The 11,916-nt window shown below is 41.2% G+C and overlaps 1 protein-coding gene across 1 annotated transcript; it reads left to right on the top strand.

The window, feature by feature from the left end:
* Window positions 1-10,519: 10,519 nt before the first annotated feature.
* Window positions 10,520-11,549, top strand: LOC130845755 (olfactory receptor 1L4). Its single transcript, XM_057723423.1, has one exon. The coding sequence runs from the start codon at window positions 10,614-10,616 to the stop codon at window positions 11,547-11,549; it is 936 nt and encodes a 311-aa protein (XP_057579406.1). The 5' UTR covers window positions 10,520-10,613.
* Window positions 11,550-11,916: the final 367 nt, after the last annotated feature.

Below are 11,916 nucleotides of genomic sequence, written 5' to 3'. Positions count from 1 at the left end.
AAAGAACAACAAGATGGAATATCATAACTTGGAGATGACCTAAGAGATGATGAGGTTATCCTTCCTTTGTACCCATTTTTCACATGGTACCCAAAGAGATGACAAGAGGTGATGTTGAATCACAGTAAGAGCATTGATCTGGAAGCCAGACCACTTGGCCTCTATCAATGACTTTGAACAAATATATGTTCAATCCCAGGTCAAGTACTGCTAGGAATCCAGAGTTACAAAAAACAGTTTCTGCCACCCATACAGTGGAATAAAACTATCCTAAAATAACTGTTTCACATGCTTGACACTGGCTAGTGATCAAGAAGTTATAAAGTCTTATTTTTTTTTAAATAAGAAATGTCAGGATTGATAGAAAATTAGGAAAAAATTCTTGGAGGAATGACCTAAGATTGTCCTTTAGGATAGTTTGAATTTTGAAAATTGAAGATTCAATAGAAGAGGAAATGGGCAGAGCATTTCAAATAGTGGAAACCAATTTTCTCAAACCATATAGAAAAATAGACTCAAAATGGATTAGAGACCTAAATGTAAGACCTGAAACTATAAAACTTCTAGAGGAAAACATAGGCAGAACACTCTTTGACATAAATAGTACCAATATTTTTTGAGGTTTGTCTCCCAAAGGAAAATAAACAAAAGCAAAAATTTAAAAATGGGACATAAGTAAACTAAAAAGCTTTTGCACAACAAAGGAAACCATCAACAAAGTGAAAAGGCAACCTACTAAATGGGAGAAAACATTTAGTTAATATCCAAAATATATAAACAGTTCATACAACACAATATCGAAAAAATACAGTAAGTCCCCTACATACAAATGAGTTCCATTCTAAGAGTGTGTTCATAAGTCAATTTGTTTATGAATCCAACAAGGTTAGGCTAGGTACCCAACTTTTACATGTAATGGCAGACACATGAACTAACTTACGTGATTAGACATGCAAACACATTCGCATCTTTGAAAGTTCGCAACTTGAGGGTTCATATATGGGGGACTTACTGTACAATTAAAAAATGTGCATAAAATCTGAATAGACATTTTCCCAAACAGGATATACAAATGGCCATCAGGCACATGAAAAGATGCTCAACAGCTCTACTCATCAGAGATATGCAAATCAAAACCACGAGATATCACCTCATACCTGTCAGAATGGTGATCACCAAAGTTTACAAATAATAAACATTGGTAAAGATGTAGAGAAAATGGGCCTCTAGTACACTGTTGATGGGAATGTAAATTGGTGCAGCCACTATGGAAAACAGTATGGAGTTTCCTCAAAAACTAAAAATAGAGCTACCGTATATTCCAGTAATTCTACTCCTGGAAATATCTTGGAAAGATAAAAACACTAATTCAAAATGATACATGCATCCCAATGTTCATAGCACCACTATTTACAATAGCCAAGATATGGAAGCAACCTAAGTAACCCTAGACTGGTAAATGGATAAAGAAGATGTAGTGTGTGTGTGTGTGTGTGTGTACGTGTGTGTGTATGTGTGTGTATGAGGGTGAGTCAAAAATTATCTGTACTCTCATTGTAGAATTTATTTTAATTACCTTTTACAAAAGACAAATACATCATTTTTGACATAATCTCCTTGCTTTTCAATGGACTTTGTCCATCTGTCACCAAACTTTCGTATTCCCTCATTAAAAAATGTTTTAGGCTGAACCGCGAGCCATGAATGCATGGCTGCCTTCACTTCTTCATCAGAAGTGAAACCGGCTCCTTCTTGATGGCTAACACTTGTGCGACCTTCCTTGACGGTCTATCCATTCATACACACTGCTTCACGACAAAACACTTTCTCCATACTGTGCACAAAGTCTTTGATAAATAACGGCACCAGGTACGCCCACAGACCACAAAAAACAAATCACTGCACACTTTTCTTTCACGCAAATCACAAGTGGGGCATCCATTTTTGCTCACATGGCAGTTACAGATGAACGGATGTAACACGTCAACACCTGCAGAGCAGTGACTGGGAAGACAGTAGCCTTGAACAGAAAGCATTGATAAGACAGTGCAGCCAACAGAACTTAATATAACCAGAGTGGGGATAACTTTTGACTCACCCTCGTACACTGGAATACTACTTAACTGTAAGAAAAAAAAACAGAGAAAATGAAATTCTGCCATTTGCAACAATGTGGATGGACCTATAGGGTATTATGCTTAGTGAAATAAGCCAGGCAGAGAAAGACACTATGCTATCACTTACATGTGGAATCTAAAAAAATAAAGTGAATGAATATAACAAAACAGAAACAGACACAGATATAGAGAACAGCTTAGTGGTTACCGGTGGAGTAAGGCAAGGCGGGAGGGCAAAATGGGGTAGAGGATTAAGAGATACAAACTACAATGTATAAAATAAATAAGCAACAAGGATATATTGTACAGCACAGGGAATTTAGCCATTATTTTGTAATAACTTTAAACTGAGTATAATCTATAAAAATATTGAATCACTATGTTGTACACCTGAAATTAATGTAATAAGAAATCATCTATAGGTCAATAAAAAAAATAGTGGAAACCAGTCAAGCAGGTAAAAGCAATAAACACTGGAAGGGACAATGGAAAGCCCTGTGAGACTTGGGTACCATGAGAGCAAGGAGAACAGGATGGAAAAATAGAGGCTGCCATCAAGCTGCCCTCAGTGATGTACCTGAGGAGACTCAGGATAAGAAAGCACAGGATACTGGCCCCAGATAGCTGAGAGGCATATCAAAGGAATGGTTTTGAAATTGCAGAAACGTGTCTCAGGGGACTCCGAGGAGCTCTGGTTCTTTATGCTGCCAGCAAGAGGCAAAGTGATAGATAAGAAGTGATTGATTAGAATCAGATGCTTGTGAGGCTTACAAGAGGGCAGGCGAGAGGGGGCTGCCCTGAGAAGTTAGTGGGCTACAGTTTTATAATCAAAGGAAACTGGGAGGAGAGAAGACCACCTTCTTCCTCATTCTTGAGTCAATATCAAGCTTCCAACCTCAGTTCCTCCTCTATATTGGGCAGGGGAGGTCTCTTGTCCCTGCGTGGTCAAGCCCAGACTGTCATGGTGCAATGAAAATGAGCAAAAAGGAGGTAACATACACTAAAATATGCTAAATCATCTCAGGTTTCAGTATAATTTCACCCTTTCCTTATGTTTTATTTAGTGTGCAAAGAGAAGCATGTCCTAGGAATCATTAACTTTCTGTCACTGGGCCTGAGTCTTATTCCACCATTGTTTTGTTTTGTTTTGTTTTGTTTTTGAGAGGATGAAGATAACTGATTCTTTTTTTTTTTTTTTTTTTATTATTATTATTTTATTTTATTTTTTTGGGGGGTACACCAGGTTCAATCAACTGTTTTTATACACATATCCCCATATTCCCTCCCTTCCTTGACGCCCCCCCCTCGAGTCCCCCCCACCCTCCCTGCCCCAGTCCTCTAAGGCATCTTCCATCCTCGAGTTGGACTCCCTTTGTTATACAACAACTTCCCACTGACTATTTTACAGTTGGTAGTATATATATGTCTGTACTACTCTCCCGCTTCTTCTCAGTTTCCCCTTCAAGATAACTGATTCTTGATACACAATCTTGAAATTCACCGATTCACCAATGTTTTATTGTTTTGGGACATGTCTCATGCTTCTGTTGCATGGTTTTGTTGCTAAGCAACCCTGCTTGGTTTTGTGCTTAAGCAAATCTGCTTTCTTGAGTGATTATTAACTTACAGGGGTCTCCCATATTTTTTCTTACTTATGATCCTTTAGCGGGGTTAACTATTCAATTACCTACTTTGTCCCTTTACTCTGTCCCTATCAGTTTCAATGAGCCCAACTTTTGCATCTTCCCATACACAGAAAAGTGCTAAATTCATTAATTAACCATAAACTTTCAATGTTCCAATGAACTGGTCTTTGTTATAAAAACTCCTATATATCCTGGCTCACACCGTACGTCTTCTGATCAGTCTCCCAGAGCTATCTGAGAGGCTGAGTCCCAGTGTTAAGTCCTCAGTTTTGTCTGTCGAATAACACATAATTCTCAACTATTAGGCTGTACATTTTTTTTCAGTCAACATCAGGCAGCAAAATAAATTTTGTGCATTCCCTGTATAGAGTAAATCATCTCTAGCTACTTACAAAAAAGATATATTTAGGTAGGTGAAATAAACCATGGTACATGCCAGCAATGGAATATTTTTCAGAAATAAAAAGAAATGAGCTGCACAGCCGTGAAAACACTTGGAAGAATGTTCAATGTCTATAATAATTGAAAGAAGCCAATGTGAGAAGGCGATATTCTATATGATTCCAGTAGTGTGTTCCAAAAAAGGCAAAATTATGGAGACAATAAAAATATCAGTAGTTGTCAGGAGTTAGGGGAAGGAAACAATAAATAGATGGAGAACAAGATTTTTAAGGCCGTGAAAGTATTCTCTATGATACTATAATGATGCATATGTGTTATTATATTTTTGTTAAAACCCATAGAAGGTATACCACCAAGAATGAAGCCCAATATAAACTAAGGACTTTGGGTGATGATGTGTCAATGCAGGTTAATCAATTATAACAAATGTATGACTATGATGGGGAAGGTAATCATGGAGGAGGCTATGTGTATATAAGGCCAGGGGATATAGGGGAACTCTCCATACTTTCTGATGAATTTGTCTGTGAACCTACAACTACTCTAAAACATGAAGTCCACTTAAATGGAAAAATTGAAAGAAAAAAATGTCTGTCTAAATGTTATGATTGCTGTGCCAATTATACTTGAGGACAGTGTGGATTAGTGAAGTTAAATAACTTGCCCAAATTTACCCACATAGTAATTGATGGAACTGGAATTCAAAAATGAGTCATCTGGATCAAGATAGTGAAGCAATAAAATGTTAAAGAATTGCAAACAAAAAACAACAGAAAATGAGGCTCAAAAAGGTTACCTCTTGCAGAAGCTCAAACAACTTGTAAGAGGCAGAGCCAGTATCTGAATCTATTCAGTCTGCCTCCAGAACTTGTCCTTTAATCCCTTCCCTATAACACGACACCTGCACCTAGATATAGACATCCATGCAGACACAGAACCTCAGGGATGTCAGAGGCCATCACCTCTCCTTCTAGCCAACATGCTGACATGCACAGGAGCACAGCATGTACAGAGAGCACATAGAGTGTATGAGCACACACATGTACATAGTACACATGTATGTGCGGGAACACATCTACACCCCTGCAGCTCCATGGCCCTCCTTCCCTTCCCGGGTGTTGAGACTACACCTCTGGAGCCCAGGTTCCCCTGTCTCCTGGGCACAGAGCTCAGTGAGGGCTTCAGGATTGTCCTCCTCTCCTGGGAAGGCTGCAGGGCTGATTCCCCCAGGGCTCTGGCTTGTGGGGAAGGACACCCCCCTGGGTCTCCCTTATATCAGCAATTCCCACTGTAGGTGGAGAGAAGAACCAGCACAGTTCTGAAGTCAGAGCTCACAGCAACCTGCCTCCTTCCGCAGAGACTAAGGCCTGATCACAACCTGCTGGCAGGACCCCAGACCTGATCAGGATCCTGAGTCTCCTCTGTGAAGCCCACAGGTAGGTGGGCTGAGGGGTCCTGGGAACAGAGACCGGGGGTTAACATCTTCCTGTGATCTTTTCCTAATCCTTTTTTCTCTCCTTCATCTTAAAATTCAGGAACATTGCCTCTCCCCCTTTTTTCCCTCTTTCCCCTTTTAATCACATAGCACACATTTTTGGAGAATCTATTCCATGTAAAGCACTGGCTCCTGCCTTAGAGGGCACAGCCCACATCCTACAACCCAGATCCACAGAGTTCTCTCCTCCAGGAAAGGGGTCAGCAGGGGAACAAGTGAGCTGGAAAGTTAAGATAATGCAGGGGCTAAGAGGCTACACCCTGAATCTGGCTTCTATCAACACCTAGCTATGTGGCCTTCAGCAAGTCACTTCAATTCCCTTTGCCCTACATCCCCATTATCTGTACAATGTGGTGCTGTAAAGACTAAATGTATTAATATATGAATTTCTTACATTAGTGTCTGGCACGTGTAAGCCCCAGGTAACTGTTAGGTGTTATATGACCGTGATAGAGAGTGTACATGGGAAGGGGCTGCAGTGACATGGAGGTCTCAAGGTGGTGACATCTGAATGAGGCATGGCCAGCTGAGGGGCGGAAATCAAGAGACTGGTTTTCAAAAGTCCCACTTGAAGCACCTCTGGTTGATCAGGACGGTGAGTCAGAGGGAAGACAATTATACACAGAAAGGATTCCAATGTGCATATTTGAAAAGTCCTCTTGCCTTGGCACCTAGATTTGAACAGCTGGAAAGTGCTAGGTAAAGATTTAATCTGATAAAGGAGAGAAAACTAGGCAGAAAGGAGAGATTTCAGAAAGATGGGGAGGGAAAGGCCATCCTGAAAAGGGCCCTGCAGGTCCCTCAACCATCTGTTCAGGAGGCTATAGACCTGTGTATCTTACTGCTGGCAGTGGAACATGATGGACAGTAAAGAGCTGGGTTTCCAATAAAAAACTGGGTCCAGGAGAGATCCTGAGGTCAGGTCCTGATGGTGGGAAAACAGAGAGCCACTGTTTGCTCAGAATTTGCCAGAGCCGAGGTCCAAACTCTCCACAGCCATTCCTCTCCAAAGAGCAGGAAGAGAACAGAGCATAAAGCTTTGTGGAATGAGAGGTAGAAATGGGAGTAGGAACGAAGGAAAACAAAAGGATTCCAACGTGTGGGAGCGAAGGACGGAGGAGTAGGAGCGTGCCAGCAAGGAGGCTTAAGACACGCCAGGGACGCTCTCCACCACACGGTGATGGTTTGGGGAATCAGTCCTGATAACGTAGTTTAAAGCACGCAATTTGAAATCAAACATACCTAGATTTAAGTGTCAGTTATACCAGTGCTACTCTCTGAACTTCAGTCTCGTTATCTACAAAAAAGTGATAATAATACTACTAACATCATAGTGCTATTGTGTGGATTACAGGAGACAAGTGCTAAGCACAGAATCTGTCCAGTCAATGCCCAGTAATTTTTTTTCAGTTTAGTCATTTTTCAGCTGTCCTTGCTCATTCATGGGCTCATTCATGGGAGCAGGTACGTGAACAATGGATAATTTCACATCAGTGTATTACCCACCAAACACGTTTATATCCTATTTAGGAAGTGCATTTTGTGTTCCAAGTTTCTATTCCCTGGTTTCAGGTGGGCTGGTACTGAAGAAAAGAACCCTGCATACATGGTTAAGAATCAAAAAGCGAAAAAGCAATCTGAGATGACAAATGTCCACAAGGTAGAAAATTCCAGAAAGTCGAGAAGTATAGAAATAGTCTCTATTTCCCAATTATCAAGGAAGGGAGCAAATACTTTTCAAGGAGGGATAGTGTGATTCAAAAGACTTGGAAAGCTTCCCAGTCCCTCCTGGTCCTTCCCAGCCACAAACTGATGACAAGCCTCATTACTGAAATGTCATCTTTCTAGCTTATTGTATGGGGCAATAACATTAAACACCTTTAAAAAGCGTTACCAAACTCTCACTCAACTACCTTTTTTTAAATTTTGCCAGTAACACGAAATGTTGTTTTACTAACATAATCACTCCCATTTACATAGTACTTTACCACATAAAAATGTATTAGCACATATTATCTTATTTAAATAACAGGAAGATGGTGAATGAATATAGGAATTAACAATACATTTAAGAGCACACATAATCCAATCAAGTCATTACAATTGTGCTTTTGAACAAAATGAAAAGTGCTTCCATTTTTACTCATAAATTGGCTGTGAAGCAAAATCCCATGCTTCTTTTTAATCATGACAAAGCCTTGATAAGGCAGCATCCTCCCTCCACCTTATCTGGGTCCTACAAAACCAACAGCATTGGAAAGAGGCTCAACATTTGGGAGGGGGTTTAGGCAGTTCATGTCTGAGTTCTAGCACTCTCATTCATTGATGTTACATTTCCCCATCAGGGTCTCAGGATAACATCTAACACGAGTTTACCTCCTTTGTCTGTGCTGTGGCGACAATTAACAGGTATTGCAAATAAGTGGAATTGACTTTTACCCACTAGACTGCTCAACCAACTGCAGTCAAAATCACTGAATTCTTTTCATTCCATGTTTGAAAATATTCAGGGACAGTCAATAGGGCAGGGTCCTCTTATTATCTATGCGTATTAAGTCTGCAAACCTTCCAGGCTCTGTAATGCTTTTTTTTTAACAGCTTTATTGCAGTACAAACGTTAAGTCAAAAATTATTCGCACTCCAGTTATATTAAAGCTTCTGTGGCAGATAATATTTGACTCACCCTCATATAATTTGTACACAAAATCTGCACAAGTTTAATACATGCAGTTTGATAGTTCACAGGTATACACATATGTCACATATCTTTTGAGTCTCTTTTGACAGGAGCAGGCAGGCAAAAAGTTGAACCACCCCCTTCTTATTCATGGGTACCCTGAGGTGAAAGGACCTGCCCAAGGTATGAGGAAATATACAATGTTACCAGTTTCAGCTAAATGGAAAAAGGACTAACTACTCCCCTGAGAAATGTCACATAAATTTGAGGAATTCCAAGTTCAGGACTAAGGAGGGTCAAATAGCCCTTCACCACCAGGGAAAACAATGTCCTAGGACTGAGACTAAAAGACACAGTGAAGGAAATGCGGAAAGAGTCCAGAGTCAAATGAATACACTGCCCACGAGTGGGATGAAGGGTGATTGTCTCAGACTGGGAGTATCTACTAAAATTTTCTATGTTCATAAACTCCAACTCAGCACTCCATCCCTCAGAATGGATTCTATGCCATAGAAACTCTCTCCTAAGTGCAAAATATTCCTATACAGAAATACCCATTGCAACACTGTCTATGGAAGAGAAAAAGCATTATGAATAACATGACCCCATTTCTGAATAAAATATGTGTGTTTAGATCCATGCAGAGAAAGTAACCTGAAATATGCACACATCTCTAGTTCTCTGGGAGGTGGAATTTTAGGGAACTTTCACATTTTCATTATAAAATTAATAAAAGAAACATGTGTTCCTTATTTTTAAATGCAAACACATGATATAAAGTTAAATAGGGAAGGAACTCCCCATTCCATCCCTTCATTCTCGCTTCAGGAGGCAACTACACTACATAAACACACACACCACAACAAACACAACATATAAAGGAGAATGTTTTCTTTACAAAAATGAGGTTATTCTATATCCATTGTTCTGCCACTTGCTTTTGTCACTTAACAAACTGACAAAGGGACTTCCCTGGTGGTGCAGTGGTTAAGAATCCACCTGCCAAGGCAGGGGACACAAGTTCAATCCCTGGTCTGGGAAGATCCCACATGCCGCGGAGCGACTAAGCCTGTGTGCCACAACTACTGAGCCTGTGCTCTAGAGCCCTCAAGCCACAACTACTGAGCCAGTGCACCGCAACTACTGGAGCCTGTGAACCTAGAGCCCGTGCTCTGCACCAAGAGTAGCCACCGCAATAAGAAGCCTGTGCACCACAACAAAGAGTAGCCCCCACTCACCACAACTAAAGAAAGCCTGCACGCAGCAATGAAGACCCAATGCAGCCAAAAAATAAAAATTAAAAAAAATTAAAATTAAAAAAAAAAAAAGGAATAAAGTCAGTAACATAGGCTACGCCTGGTAAGGCAGTTGACCTTGAACAGCGTAGGGGTAAGGGACACTGACCCTTCAGGTAGTCAGAAATTCACATGTAATTTCACAGTCAGCCCTCCATACCCACGGGTTCCACATTTGTGGATTCAATCAACCCACGGATCGTCTCATACTATACTACGTATTTACTGAAAAAATCTACATAGAAGTGGATCTGCACAATTCAAACCTGAGTTGTTTAGTGGTCAACCATATACTTATTTTGAATGGCATCTCTAAACCAAAAACTTAGAATTTAAGTGTCCAGATCACTGTAGCCAAATAGAAGTGCTTAAATAAATTTAAGCAGGTTTTGCTCTGAAGTCATAACAAATTGTCATTAAACTCTGTGGGACCAAGGAGAATTGATTAAATCCAATGATCACTAGTGTCCCACCCCCACTATCACCATCACCACCTCTGGACATATGAGGAGGAGAGGATCCTGATGAGAGGACCTCATTCATGAGGACCCCTTGTATAAAAGCAACTTGATTCAAAGTGGGACCTTGAATCAGGGGTCTCTTCCCCTGCAGCCTCTTCCCCAGGACAAGAAGTAAAAGGAGGTGGGGAGCGGAGGTGCTAGGGAGTTGGTCAAGAAACAACCTAAGAAAAATCTTTCAAAAGAGAATTGAAAAGAACTCACACATATTAAGCTACCTAGAAGTCCCAAAAAAAACATGGGAAAACTTCAGTTTCTCATTTAGGAAGTAGCTTAGAATTGTTTAACTTTCCCCTTGTCGGACTTTAACCTCTGCTATTTGTAGTTTCTTAAAGCAAATATCCTAACAAATGGCAGTGGGCTACTTTTTGTTATAGGCTGGAGATTAGAAAAGAAGCTGTCTTCATCACATTGCTCTTCACATCTCTCCCACGGCTCCTCCTGACCCCAAGAGGTCAAGGACATGGAGACCAAGAACTACAGCAGCAGCACCTCTGGCTTTATTCTTTTGGGGATCTCTTCCAACCCCCAGCTGCAGAAACCCCTCTTTGCTGTCTTCCTCGTCATGTACCTGGTCACCCTGGTGGGGAATGGACTCATCATCCTGGCCATCCGCTCGGACTCCCGGCTCCACACCCCTATGTACTTTTTTCTCAGCAACCTGTCCTTCATGGATATCTGCTTCACCACAGTCATCGTGCCCAAGATGCTGGTGAACTTACTCTCAGAGTCAAAGTCTATCTCCTATGTGGGCTGCCTGGTCCAGATGTACTTCTTCATGGCTTTTGCAAACACTGACAGCTACCTGCTGGCCTCAATGGCCATAGATCGGCTGGTAGCCATCTGCAACCCCTTACACTATGACGTGGTCATGAGCCCACAGCGTTGCCTCCTCCTGCTGCTGGGTTCCTGCACCATCTCTCACCTGCACTCCATGCTGCGTGTGCTTCTCATGTCCCGCCTGTCCTTCTGTGCCTCCCATGTCATCAAGCACTTCTTTTGTGATACTCAGCCTGTGCTTAAGCTGTCCTGCTCGGACACTTCCTCCAGCCAGATTGTGGTCATGACTGAGACCCTGGCTGTCATTGCCACCCCTTTCCTGTGCATTCTCTTCTCCTACCTGAGAATCATCATCACTGTGCTCAAAATCCCCTCTGCAGCTGGGAAGCAGAAGGCCTTCTCTACCTGTGGCTCCCACCTCACCGTAGTGGTTTTGTTCTATGGGAGTGTCATCTATGTCTATTTTAGGCCCCTGTCCATGTACTCAGTGGTGAAGGACCGGGTAGCCACAGTTATGTACACAGTAGTGACACCCATGTTGAACCCTTTCATCTACAGCCTGAGGAACAAAGATATGAAGAGGGGTTTGAAGAAATTAAGGGACAGAATTCATTCATAAAAGAAACAATAAGACAATGTCATACCTGGGAGATGACCTAAGAGATGATGAGGTTATCCTTCCTTTGTACCCATTTTTCACATGGTACCCAAGGAGATGATAAGAGGTGGTGTTGAATGAGAGTAAGAGCATCGGCCTGGAAGCCAGATCACTTGGTTTCTATCAATGACCTTGAAAAAAATATATGTTCAATCCCAGGTCAAGTACTGCTAGGAATCCAGAGTTACAAAAACAGTTTCTGCCACCCATATAGTGGAATAAAGCTATCCCAAAATAACTCTTTCATATGCTTGACACTGGCTAGTGCTCAAGAAATTATAAAGTCTTGTTATTTTTTAAAATAAGAAATAAGTCAGGTTTGATAGAA

This window comes from Hippopotamus amphibius, chromosome 2, assembly GCF_030028045.1.
Source record: "Hippopotamus amphibius kiboko isolate mHipAmp2 chromosome 2, mHipAmp2.hap2, whole genome shotgun sequence".
Lineage (NCBI taxonomy): Eukaryota > Metazoa > Chordata > Mammalia > Artiodactyla > Hippopotamidae > Hippopotamus > Hippopotamus amphibius.
Note: the sequence above shows the minus strand (reverse complement) of the source record. Positions and strands in the feature narration are given on the sequence as shown.